Below are 14453 nucleotides of genomic sequence, written 5' to 3' on the forward strand. Positions count from 1 at the left end.
GCTAATATGCCTTTAAGGTGGATTATCATTGGAAAGTGTTAAAGCTTGTAGGCAGGTATTTTGTTACAGAGACTCTAACATATTACTGTAGTAGTTAAGGGTTTTGGTTACCATCTTTGACAATCCATAAGGGTAAAAAATGTGCCCTTTGAGAATTCATACTACGCCATTTTGGAAATGGTTGTGTATTGTTTTGCCAACTGTAATTTTGTACATATCTAAAATTTTAGGAGTGTATAGCAGTAGTTGTCTTGTGGAAAACATTAACAGAATACACCTAGTCTGGGGTTTTTATGGTGGAAAGCCAGTGACAATGGCTGTGGTCCTAGCTCATTAATTACAAGAAGTTATGTCAGAGGCTATAGCTTTCATTTCTTTAGTATGAAATTTTTTGACAAAACAAGTAGACCTGCCATATTTATTGTCATAATAACATTCCACACTTAAAAGCCTATTGCCTTTGACATATGTTCAATATGTCAAAGGCAATAGTCCTGTAAGTGAGGATTGTTATTACACCATGTTAATTCCTGTAGATTGATATTGTGTTGCATGGAGTCTCACATATCAACTGAAGTAGGCAAGGGTTTTAGTCTCAGTTTTTAATTTTGTGAAACCTTGCGGGTAGAATATTTGCACTTAGATAATCCTTGTTAACCCCCTTAGCAGCATCATATGCCAATGGGAATTTTCTGTGGATAAAAGCTTTTGTAAAGGTCAGTAGGCTTTTAGTGCTAATTGTCAATTCTCTGTATTAAAGGATTGTAGTGAAAATAGGTAGGTTTGACCACTGACTTTGTGTTTCACCACTGTGCATATTAGTTGTTCAATGTTCACTAGTTGCAGATTACATTTTGTATTCAGTTTAGCTACCTATTGGCTTTATCGTGGCGTTAGACATTGCAGTTGAGACATTGCAGATGAGCTGTGTTTTTCCACATGGTAAACTAAGCTTGTTTCTTCGTATTTTCTCTTACCGAACACGATAGCATGATAAGAAAGCACATGTTTTTTTTTGTTTTTCTTCAGTGCAGGGAATAGGTTGGACTTGGAAGGGGAGCCTTGAGAAGTTGGCCAATTTTCAAAGTTTTTCTTCCAACTCTGACCTACAGTAGCCAGCATGGTTGAATATTTATGTCTGAGACGGGAGGGCCTTTCAGAAGGCTTTTTCCATGATTGCTTAAGATATAAAAAGGTGGCCCTGGTCAGTAGCGATGGAAATTTCCGAGACCTCTGTCAGGATTGGACGTCAAATGCCTGACACAGACACTTGTCCTGTATGGTGGATATCTCTTTCTCGCAGTTGAACAGGGGTCATCAACTTGCTGGCATGAGAAAAGTGAAGAGTTTGGCAGGCCCTACGGTGATGAATTTTGACATTATCCATTCTTTTGCAATTATGCTATAATATAATTACATACATTTGCTGTGTACATTGCAGTTTAGAATCACTTTGATATATTTTCCTTTCATTGCTGTGACTATTTATAAACGTGTGCCTCCGACCTACTAATCTCCTTCATTTTTTAGGAACCTTGTGGTGGAATAATAATAAATGTCTTCTTTAAACTAAGAAGTGCATTCCAGAGATTTTTGTCAGCTCGGTCATTAGTGAAAGCAAAACAAGGATGTAGGAAGATACTTTGTTACATTGACTCCCACTCATTGCTATTATAGCCAAGGGTTTTGGTGTTGGTTATCCCCTCTGGAAAAAACTTGGGGCCTGATTCACAAAGGCAAACTTAGACCAAACGTCCAAGTTTAGACCAAAAGTTTAAACTTACACCAAAAGTCTAACTTTACTCGTAGTAAAGTTAGACTTTTGGTCTAAGTTTAGACTTTTGGTCTAAGTTTACCTTTGTGAATCCGGCCCTTGGAGTTGAAGATTTGAAATATGATAATCCTCTTTAGGCCCTTTTCACAGGGTTTCTCTATTGCTTTGCTATATGTAATTTTAACAATTGGTCCTGATGGCTGCCAGTCTATGTGCACTCCAGGAGGACTCAGTTTGTATGGCAACAAGACAGTGATAAAGGCTGTGGGCGTGATTAGTTCATTCCGAAACGTTATGTCAGATTCCATATGCCTGATTATGAAATGGTATGACAGAGGTAGTAGGCTTGACTTGCTTTATTGTGAAATGCATTTATTGAAGCCAATAGGCCTGTAATGGTGGATTGTCAGTACACTGTTTTAAAGGCTACATATGTTTGTAGATTTTTCTTACATAACATTTTACAGATCACCAAAGTAAGAAATGGTCTAGGTTACATCCTCTGTTAAACCCTTTGCAGCAGTAGAAAATTAATACTATTGCAATACTTGTTTGCCAGGCTTTTGTAAAAAAATATAAATTATCTCTGCATACATAAATTTAAATAAATACACAGAGGGTCTTTGGGTGAGTCCTCTTCTTCTGTGTGTTCAAGTGTCATTCTCATTTTGCTTTCCCCTATAACAGCATCCTTCATGTGGCAGTAGAATAGCAGATTCTGCCATCTGCTCTAATGCCTTGTGAGTAATGGTATTTTGCCTGATCATTTATGCGCATCTGTCTTAAAACACGTGTGATTCAGGGTCTGAACTGGTGGCCAGTCCTTCAGTTGTCCATTTCTTTCTTTTTATATGCCTTCTTCATTTTATTTCAGTTTTCTTTTTTTGAGCATCCTACAGTTCCCAGACAATCCTACTGGACTGTTCGCTTGCCTCTCATTTCTACTGCAGAGTGCTGCATCCAATGTGGCCACTACTTCATAACCAAACAGCCATCTTAGAATGGTATTGCTTACAGTGTATCATAGTCTTGCTATTCGAAGGTGGTCAACATGTTTGAAAGGATTATGTTGGCAACCTTGGCTAAGTACAGCAGTGAATCCGTATCCTCTTTAGCATTTGAAGATCGCAGCCCAATGCGGTGTGTATTGAGCGGCTAACTTGGAATGGAATTGTACATAATGTATCTTTGTTTTAACCTTTCCAGGGGATGACGCACTGCTTCTAAACATCATAATTATGTTGTAACTTTTAAACGGTAGTATACAATGTACAAAACCATTGCAAGGTGGCCATCTGGTATTTTTTTTTGTATTAGTGATATATACCTGCCAAGTTTAGAAGATGGCATGTTTCCATTGTTCTACTTTTATTCTTTTAATTTATCTTCCATACTCTTGTGAGAGTTTCTGTGTCGGATGAGCGGATAAATGCAAAAATTAGTCAAGGGTTGCAGGATGAATGAATATATGTGTGTGAATGAGTGACACCATACTTGTATGATGACTTATTAAGTGCCTACACTTATCAGTGACCGAAGATACAATTTCAGGTATAAGCCAGACACACCGACATTGCCAGTGCTGTTTTTCTGATTTAGCTCTTCTCTGAGATTCCTTAGGTGGTGCCAGAGTTTCTGTATTGATTGGTCACAATGCAGTTCTCCCATTCTGTTGAGTTTTTATGCTGAGTTTGTGTAGAATGCCATTGTTTTCTTAAAGAAATTGAGTAGCCTACGTTTGAGCACTCCAAGGTATGATTGATCTGGGATTATAGACATAGGGCGATAAAGAGTACCCACTTGATAAAAGGACTCAATCAAATAGGGACATCAGATTTACAACCCACGTCTGCGGGTTCCACGGTTCACAATGTTAGTCATCAGGCCACATCTGCTTCCTAAAATAAACAAATGACAACATATGATGCTAGGTGCATAGATTGCCATTTCCACTTACGTGTTTACACAGGTCATGCTATCATCCCCGCAGTAGTGCAGATTACTGCAGTTAATGTTGCTCAACACCACATATGTTATCAACTCCAGGAGGTCAAAAGGCTGAGTTGGACGCCCCCTTTCGGCTTCCTCAAATCATCAAAGCTGGATAAACAACTGACCCCAGTGAGGCCACACACACTACCTGCAGGGAAGGTCAAGGCTCTTTCTCCACAATGCTGACATTGCCCTTGCTTTGCAAACATTCGACTACTGAGCTATTTTACCAGTTAAAGAGGCTAGCAAAACATATCTGCTGCTGGTACGATAGTTTAGAAGGTTATGCACCTGCTGCAGTGCCCTGCTTATTTTAACAAATCTCTGGTTGTAATAATGGTATTATGGCATAAGTAGTGAGAACACTTAAAAACAGAGGTATGTTTATGATCCACTGGTCACAGTTTAACATCATTATACATGGTTAAAAGCTGCAGAGCACTGTTTGTAACTGCAGGGAACACCAAGGTATCCCCTACTCTCTTTTTTTTTTTTTTTTTTACATTGTTCGCTAATTTCTAGTGGGCTTTCTGCCCCCCTGGCAGGTTGAAGGTAAAATCCCAAGATGTCTTCACCAGGGGGACAGAAAGACTGTTGGGTTAGTTCTAGGGTGGGGGCATATGCCAATGTCTGAGTGGGCCTCCTACACCTCTTCTTTTTTCCTGACCATTTACCACGGCGTCTAGTGGACTTTTGGGCCCAGGGTGGAGAGCAAATTGGGATTAAGCCCCCCAGTGTTCTTCCTTGGTGGGTGAAAGAGAGTTGGCCCCTTTCTGGGGAGGGCGCATGGGCTGATGCCTAGTTGGGCCAAACCCCACCCCTTCTTTTTTTAGCATTTTTCCCTGGTGTCTAGAGAACTTTCTGCACTCCTGGGGTCAGATTGGGGATAAACACCCCCAATCTGCCTCTCAGCGGGGGCAGAAAGACTGAGGCCTCTGAGCCAAAGTGCGACTGCACCTGCAACACCATAGTTGCTACGTGTTGGTTAGGCGAATCATCCATCTATCCAGACAGACTCACTTACAATCCTCCTTTATGGGACTGCCATTATGAGACATCAAGCAAAAAAAATGCCAATTAAATAATTAACTCAGAATTAAGGACATGAATTCAAAGTTAATACTTTCTTTAATTGCTTTTTGAATAAATATTCAAAACTAAATACATGCATAAAAATAAGTAAATACATCAATAAATCTGCAAAGATAAAGATACGAAAATATTTCACGTAATAAATAATTGAACAACAGAAAAGCTATTAAATAAACAGATTAATAAATTAGTTGATAAATCACACTTTTGTAAAAAAAAAAAAAAGACGAGTAAACAAATAATTGCCTCAATTCAAAAGGAAATAAATAAACACACAATTATGAATACAGGCAGATAAAAACACCTGTGACTATGTAAATAAATGTAAAAAAAAAAGAAAGACAAGCTAGGGCATTACTGAATGTGGCAGCTCTACGTGGTACCCTAATCAGCTTTCGTTTTTTTCTGCAGGATGGATGTCTCGCATGCTATCGCTGTTGAGGAATATGTCACTTTCAGAGGGATCCTCATGTGCAAGAGCATAGCAGAAAACTATCCGCGAGTGGAGGAGTTCGAGGCTAGGCCGGATGACGTGCTCATCGCCACCTATCCCAAGGCTGGTGAGTTCAAAGAGAGACCGTGTCCAGGTGTAGACGGTGTTATACCTTATGTTAGAGACTTTTCACATATTGCTCTCTAATGGTGAGAAGCGATTGTACATAAGATCACCTCTTTCATAGCTTGGTAGATACCTCTGCTCTGTGTTGATGAGAAATGACTCTTTAGGACACCTTACTCGCAGTGTGTGAGAGTCCCAGCGTGAGAGAGATGTCACACTTTGCTATTTAGCATCAAGAAATGGTGCATGAAATCAGCTATGATATGTTGTGCAGACTATGCTCTCGAAGCTTCGCTTTAAAATGATCTTTCGGAGAACCCGATCCGTATTTTAGGTCATTTTTGGCAGAAAAAGGTCTAATTCCCTGCTATGATGCGACAAATTCACCTAGTAAATTCACATGCATGTCGAACTTACACAGTACGTGCATTTTATTATCAGTCTCAACCGAGTACATCTTTAAGAAGTTGAGAGCTATGCTGATGGGGAGAAAAGGCGCTGCTTGAAGTCATCATTGTCTTAAAGTGGAAAGTAGTCTATGGTCAGTCTGCATTCTAGTTGTGAATACTGCTGCAAGTTCTGTATGTTGTACATCTACTGTCTCACACACACGCATGGAGCATCTTTCTCATTCTTTTCAGAATGCGCCGATATCACTATGTGGTCGTTGCTCCTGCAACCATCTCATCATTTCATTGTGGACCCTGAGGTTCACCGGTTCAGACGGGTCTCAGGGCCTGGTGCATGTGCTGTCATCCGAGGAAGTTGCTTTTTCGAGGCGATCTGCAGTCCCTAATCAGAGGAAGGACATATCCCTTCAGCATGTCACAGAAGTGCAGAGGCATGATTCCGCAGCATATAAAGCTATAAAAAGTGCCTCATTACTACTCCAGGGAGTTATGTTTAATTTCTGAAATGGCTCAGAGTGAGAACGAGATGTGCACTATTTTTTTAAGTGAAATGACTGCACTACGAAAATAGACCAAAGCAGAACTTACCATCTGTCTGAGACCGTAGGGACTGTAACCATGAACACTGGCATGCAACACATGAAAGAGTTTCCTTACATTATTTCACACATTTACCCTTTTCAGTCACTTTTTTGTGGAACCTAAATGCAGCTGTCATGCAATGGGTATATAAAACATTAAATTAGTCAGTTTACCAAATATTGTTAGAGATTCCATGTATCGCTGTCTGAACTACCTAAGCCAAACGATGTGCATGCATTTTCTGATATATGCACGTCACACATATTCAACATTAGGTTATTTTTCACAGTTAATGTGTTAGCTGAAGTCACAGGGAGCCTAAAAAGTGCAACCCTCGAAACTGGTGTGGCTCGGAGATGCCAAGGTCTGCACATGTCGCTTGAGGTTTGTACACACACCCTCATTATGCAGGCCCCACCTCCCCCATCCTCCCATGGTCTGTCTAACCTGCAATCCCACTAGCCAATCCCACTGACCATTTCAAGTATAGATTGGAAATTTACCTTTAACATTGTTGTCTCTGATGCTCTTCATTGGCAGTTTTTAAGCAGACAAGGCCAGTGCGCATGCAAGAGGAATATGCACTGACGTAACTCACGTTATAAAATTATGCGTCATGAGCAGTCTGCTTGCACAGCTGGTCCCTCCCATAAATTTAAAAGTAACTGGCAGCCCAATAAAAAGAGAAGTCATGGGGCCCAAGCCATTTCAACACTGCTGTATGCAGCCCTGCCAAGTGTCACGCATCTTGCGTTAGAATAACGCATTTCTGGTCTTTTTCCCGCATTGCTGCAATGGCTAAGATTGTCACGCAAGTCCCGAAGTGTGGTAAAACCTTCTTGTTCCTGTTTGTCACTTTGCGAGATAAGCACAGAGTAGTGTTTATCGAAGGCCACAAGGTGCCGCTGGTGTACAATGGGAGGTATAGAATTCTCAATATACTACAATGTTTATATGGCTCCCTCGTCATCATCGATTGATTTTGCCTGCAAGAAAGTGTCACTCATAGTAGTTGAAATGTCACTCATAATTACACTGAAATTATGAAAATGTCACACATAGCAATCTGAAACCTTGGCAGCTATGTGTATGGTTAATGGAGAATTGTGATTTAGCTTCATGAATATGGGGGTCGCAGACTACATGCCAGGGGTCACAAGCAGATAACCAGGGGTCGCAGTTGCGACCACTAATGACCCCTAGATGACGTTAAAGCCTACTACCCAGTCACATTATTGCTGAGGAAACCACCTGGGCTTGAGTTGAATAACCTAATCCTAGCACAAGTAGCAAGGTGAAGAGAAAGGCTTGGCACACCAAACAAGGGAAAAGAAAAGAAGCCATGAGAGAGACGAGAAATAACATGTTGAGAGAGTAGCACCCAGCAGGTGTAGACTTTGGAAGAGCTTGGGGAAATAAAGGTTACATACTGTTTTCTCACTTGCTGTTGATTTTCTACCTCCTCTTCCTAGGTTTCACCTCATTTACCTTTTCCACATCATTCTCTGGGTAAGTCATTTTTAGGCCTGGCTAGATTGTGCAGCGGTCACTGAGCCTTATGTGAGTGAAAAAATAACTCTCAGGAGTACTTCAGAAAGGGACAGTGGCTTAGCGCAGATGTTGGTTCACATGAGTACAGCTTTTGAGCTGGCAAAAGCCGTGTGCTTCCACAGAAAGACTGCTTAACCTTCAAGAAGCTGTGATCATTGTTTTTTTACTGTATTTGTCACTGACATTGTATTAATCACTGTGAGCAAGCCGCCTCCTTTGAGTGAGTGAATAGTCTTGGAATGGAGATAGCTCTTTAGGTCACACATAATCCAATATTTGACTGTTTGCTATTATGTGGCAGCAACACTGATGGAATGAGCACAGTCAAGGAGGAAAGTTGTGCTATACTGCAGTCCAAGCCTCCTTCCCTGGGTGTAGGGTGAACAATGTCAATGCAGGGTGAGTGTGCAGAATGAGTTATGCGCAAGGGTGCATAGTGAGTGGTGTTTGAGAGCAGGGTGGTCAGGGTGCAGTGTAAGCATTGTCTGAGTGAGCACGGTGAGCTGTACCTGAGCGCAAGGTGATCTGTGTGTTGGAGCAGTGAGTGAGTGCTGTGGGAGCGGGTCTATGCGTGGTGTCTGGGTGCAGTGTGAACCATGTCTCTGCTGTGTGAGCGGTGGATGAATGGAAGGTAAGTGGTATGTGAGTGCAAAGTGAGTGGTGTCTGGGTGTAACGCAAGAGATCTGTGAGTAATTTGTGAGATCAGGGTGAGGCATGTCTGAGCAGAGGCTCAGCGTGTGGGATGGTGAGTGGCTAACAGCAAGGTGAGTGGTGTCTGACTGCAGATTGAGTAGTATGAATGTAGAATGAGTGTTGTGTTTGTTTTGGTTAAGAGGTGCGTGAGTGTTTAGGGTCAATGGTGTGTGTACGGTGAGTTTTGAGTATGCAGACTCAGTGATTTGTGAGTGTGCAGGGTGAGAGCTACTTGGATATGTTGAGATGTGTGTGTAGGGTGAGTGATCAGGATGAGTGGTACGTTACTTTGTGTGTGCAGGTTGAGAAGTGTGTGTCAGTGAGTGGTTTGAGTACAGGGAGAGAGGTGTTTGGGTGCTGGGTGAGAGGTGTGAGAGCAGTGTCTGAGAGCAGGGTGAGCAATGTTGTGAGTGCAGGGTAAGGAGTACCTTGAGTGCAGGGTTTGCGGTGTATCTGTGAGTAATGTCAGTGTAATTGAGTGTGCCAACTGAGCTGTACCTAAGTGAGGTTGAGCAGTGTCTGACATCAGGGTAAGAGGTGTCACAGTAGAAGGTGAGCAATGTGTGAGCATGCAGGGTGAGTGGTGTGTGAGTTAGGGTGAGCAGTCAGTGTGAGTGGTGTATTAGCAATCTGAAAGTGCAGCGTTAGAGGTATGTGAGCAGATGGGTGAGTGCAGGGTGAAAGGTGAGTGAGTGCTGTTTGAGGTGAGGTGTATGAATGGAATTTGGGGTTTGTGTCAGTGTGCAAGGTGAATAGTGTGCAATTGTGCAGTGTGTGTGTAGGAGGAGTAGCTTGTGAGTAAAGTGCATAGTATATGATTGGCACTATGAGTAGTGTGTGTGTATAGGGTGAACAGTGTGTGAGTGTAGGGTGAGAAGTGTGTGAGAGTTGGGAGGAGAGGTGGATGAGTCAGGGGTGAGCAGTCAGCATAAGTAGTGTTTTAGTGGTGTGTGAATGCACGGTTAGGTGGCTGAATGGTGTAGGAGTGCAAGATGAGCAGCAGTGTGAATGGAGAGAGCTGCATGATTTTGTGAGTGCAGGTTCAAGCAGACACAACTTGTTTACTATTTTGTCATCAACAGTCAGTCGTGTACATTTATCTCATGAATTCTACCTCAATCTTTTTGAACATAAATCAATAACTCCTGCATTCGAAAAAAAAATGTTTTTTATTGGGAACTCCCCGTTTATAACCACCCTTACTTTTAACTCCTCAACCCCAACCGTAATGCATTACTTGTAATCCCTTACAATTACTTCTTTAAGTTTATCTATTTTGGGAGCCTCATCACAAGCTGCATTATGTAGTATGTTTAGCACATTAGTACTACTAATGTACTTCAGAATGGTAGTCACAAACCTACATCACTCTCAGCCTCCCATGACGCACTCACATCACACCACACCTGAAAGAGCCTCACTGGCTCCCCACTCACAAGCAAGCACAATTCGAACTCCTCATCCACACTTTCAGCCCACTACATAACATTAGCCCAGCATACCTCAAAATCACACCTGTTTTCACAAAACATCCAGACACCTCCGCATGTCTGGGCTCCTACTTCCAAAAATGCTATGCATATGGAAAATCAGACCTGGTGTGCAAGCTTTCTGCTACATCACTCCTAAAGTGGAGTAACTTGCGGCTACACATAAGAGCCTTGAATTCTGCAAGAAGCTGAAAACCAGGCCAAGCTGAAAACCCTCCCAGTTGCTAATGCTGTCTACAAATCTGCACAACTTCAATAACCTAACCTAACATAACATCCAGAGGTCAACTTCACTGCCTCCCTTATCTTTTTAGTATGGCGATCTCTGCTGGAGGGTGGAAATCTCCACACAGGTAAGTATGCGTTTTAGTAGTAAATATTTGAGGGACAGGGAGAAGTGGCTGGAAAGTGGGGAAAACTTACTATTAAAATGGAGGGCTTATGTGCAGTGTAAGGAGAGGTTAATGTATTGATAGGGAAGGGTTTAGGGCGGAACATGCACGTACCTACAAGAGTAAGCCCATTTCTTCTCACAAGCTGAATGTCTGCAGTTATTACAGCCACAAAGGACTCAAAACTGTTGTAACTGCTCTCCAGATAAGAGCTGCAGTAAGTTCAGCACCACATTTGGGCAACCACTGGTACTGCACCACCATCCCACAGACAAAATGGAGGCAGGGACTCATAATAAAAGACCATAGGAACTAATGTGAACTTAAATTTACCCAATTTAAAATTTAAAAGATACATGAACATTAATTTAATGTTAATAAAATTATAAATAAATAAAACATAATGTTAGTTTATTAAAACATGGGTTAATGTTATTTTTAATAAAATAACTGTTAATTCCAATTAATTCTATACATAAAACTTAATATTTTTTATTACATAAAAAATAAATATAACATATATTAGGTGGGACTGATTTTTGTATTTAAGTATTTAAAAAAATACATTTCTTATTTGAAAATAAATATTTAATTCACAATAAAGCTTTTAATTTTGTTCTACATGCAAAATAAATATCCTAAAATAATTTACATGAATATTTATCTTTAAAATATTTTTACTATTTTTTTAAACTTTAATAAACTTTTCCTTGTGCTTTACCATAGGGAGATCTATTCCCTGATGGTGAATATCTCTCCTTACAAGTAAAAAGTTATAAGTAGTAGCTTTATACTTGTGAATAAGCTCCACCCCCAGAAATCAGGGGATGGAGACATGTAGTCCTACACTTGGTTGTAAATTTGCACTTGTTAACGGTGAATAGCCTAAAGTAGTAAATATATTACAAAGTGAAAGAGTAAATTTGCATGTGTAGCTTTATTTACATGTAATTTTACCTTTGTAAATAGCCTCCTTTAGTGTTTTACCTGTTTCTCTTTCCCTTTCTGTAAACCTTAACCTCAGCCACTTACACTTAGCCGCTTACTTTACACAGTTAACCAATTACACTTACTCCTTTCCCTTACATTTATCCTCTAAATGCCTTCCCCCAATACTTTATCTACTGTGCCCAACTATTCCATTACTTCCTTACCCATAAGCCCTCTTCCCTATCCTCTAATGCCTAACCCCTTATCATTGTAAAAGAGAAAATAGACAATGCTCATCCTATAAAGTTTTACGTGTTTAATGCAAAATAGCCAGTAAATAAGCAAAATAATGCAAGGCAATTACTGTTTCAACTTACCAGAGTTTTGTCCCTAATCAGTTGGAGAACAAGAGACCTTTTTCCGTTCCAATGTTTCACTAGGAATTATTTGTTAGTTGTTCAGTATTCAACATTCAACAGGGATTCTGAGATCTAGTCCTCCTAGTTATCCACTAGCAATGCTTTCAACTGGCACGTCTATCCGGAAGAGACTATCCAAGTAGACTTCTCAACAATTGAGAAAATGGGCCTGGTACACATACAGGGAACACCTATCTGTCCCAAAAGTATGCATCAACATTAGCAACAGAATCATCTTTGTAGATACTTTCAATACTACCACACGAAGTACATGATTTTAGTATGTCCTGACATTAAAATGTATATTTTGTAGTTTATGGTGATCGGTTGCTGGAATGCATACATAATTTGCACCAAAACTCTAAAGCTGGGTGAGCTCCATTTCACTGGCTTTACAGACTTCACTCTGTGCCTCACGTACAGAGGATAATGACAGTTCTCATACTTCTTCTAGGCTGCAACCAGCTTTTCTGTCTGGAGGTAGACCCCCTTTACATCATTTTGTTGGGTTAAAAACATTGACATCTTGTAAGACCCAACCATTCATTTATTGCTTGGTTTCATATAATCCTGAACTATTATTTGTCTTGATTTTGATGTAAATATGATCTAGTGGATCGGACTTTATATATAATGCCTGTGCACTGTATTATTTGTTCCCCATCATCACTTGCACTGAGCTGGAGCACCTTGATATATATTTTAACTGTCTTTACTATATCTTTGTTATCTATCTACAAAAATAGGCTGCACAGCATAATAAGTCTTTCTGGTGCATCATTTATTGCTGGTGAATAACAGGGAAGACATGATTTCAGATGCCGTGTTGAATATAATGAATAACTCCTAGTGAAACATTGTTTATATACATGTACATCTAATTACCATGCTTGTTGGAATACAGGGTTGCCCCTTTGCAATTAGGATCTTTTCCACTATAATTATGCACTTCTCAATACAAGTGAATGGAAGTGGGAACGTGACAAAATTGAATCTAACTGATAGGTACTAATGGGCAGCTGCCACAATCTTCTCATGGGGAGAAATGTGATAGGTCTTCGACAGAGAGATGCAGTCAACAGAAGGACCTGACTCGATTACTTTCTCAAATCCTCGCTTAATTGTGCCACCTTCAGAATGAGGTTGTATGTTAAAAACGTAGTTTAGTAATTGTGGTATTGTACAACATGAAATTATATGGCTGCAGCCCATTTAAAATAAGTGTAAATATGCATCAGTAGTAAGTTTTAGGGGTCTTGTAGCTGGTATCAAAAGGACATGAAAAATCAACAGTAATATGTAACAGTACATGTTAAGGCATTGATGTTTTCGTAGTACACAAATATGCATTGAAGCACAGGTATGGGTCCACTTTCTTACCACCGTACCTTTATACCCTTATGCTTTTAACTCCTTTAATCTTATCCTCTTAACCTTACCTTTACATTTAATTATTTCCCTTGCCACCTGCCTCCAATGCTTACATCTACCCTCAAAGACACCTAGCCTTATTCCTAGTCTCTTACCCCTTGCCCTAAAGTTTATCACCTTATCTTTTCACCCTTAACCTCTTACCCCTGCCTTCCTACCCTTTTGCTTGTAACCTTACCTTTGCACCTCATATGCCCATTATCCTTAATTACCCTTACTCTTGACTCCTTTTTCTTTACTCCTTTCCTATATGCCCTCAAGCCATACCCTTGACTATTATGACATTACAATTAAACCCTTACCATTGCCCCTTTACGCCCACCCCAACACTAACCTAAAACTATTATGGCCCTCATTATGTCCCTGGCGGTCCGCCACCAGGCTGGCGGTACATACCGCCACATAATGAGAGTGGCTGGGTGGCTGCAGCCAACCCGCCAATTCTCCAGTCATATCACCAAACAATACACACTCAGACATTCACACTCACACTCAGACACTTACACACACACAAAACACCCTCCACTACCCTCCCACCCCCCTCCCCTGTCGGAAGCCCGACTTACCTTGGGCGAGGAGGTCTTCCGGCAGGGAAGGGGCACTGCTACCGCCAGCAGCGCCCCGCCAGCAGAACACCGCCAGGCCGTATTACTGGTAATAATACGGCTGGTGGTGTTCTACTGGGTTGGCGGTGCTGATGGTAGCAACGCCAACTTACCACCGTCCACCACCATGAGCACTGCTGGATTTCCGCCCTTATTGCAGAAGTCAGGCAGTGCTCATACTATGGCGGACAGATGGTAGCCGCGGTGGCAGTATGTTGGCAGCTGTCACCGTGGCGGTAGGCGGTATGTACCGCCAATGTTAAAATATGTTAAAATGAGGGCCTATATGTCTAATATTACTTAAACAAATTTCCATTTTATAACTTACATTGAAGCGAAACACAGTGAGATGGTCATTTCCTGTGGAAATGGCATGCCAGTGCAGTGGGTGCAAAGAAAAGGTATGTTCCAAATAAAGAAACCCAGTTTCTCTCCACAGTGTGTGTCTTCCTCGGTTGTGGCGCTGCGTGGACATGATGGCCCGCCGCCAAAAAGACAACAGTCCAAGTAAGGTGAAAGAGGCAGAAAAGAG

General features: G+C 41.1%; 1 protein-coding gene across 1 annotated transcript in view; it reads left to right on the forward strand.

Annotated features, from left to right (window-relative positions):
* Positions 1–14453, forward strand: part of LOC138304188 (sulfotransferase 1 family member D1-like) — a 153308-nt gene that overhangs the window by 50476 nt on the left and 88379 nt on the right. The window contains exon 3 of the mRNA XM_069244036.1: positions 5270–5418. Coding sequence (XP_069100137.1) covers positions 5271–5418 — 148 coding nt within the window. The 5' untranslated portion in view covers position 5270. The remainder of the gene's footprint in view (positions 1–5269; positions 5419–14453) is intronic.

The sequence above is a fragment of the Pleurodeles waltl genome, chromosome 7 (genome assembly GCF_031143425.1).
Source record: "Pleurodeles waltl isolate 20211129_DDA chromosome 7, aPleWal1.hap1.20221129, whole genome shotgun sequence".
NCBI classification, from domain to species: Eukaryota; Metazoa; Chordata; class Amphibia; order Caudata; family Salamandridae; genus Pleurodeles; species Pleurodeles waltl.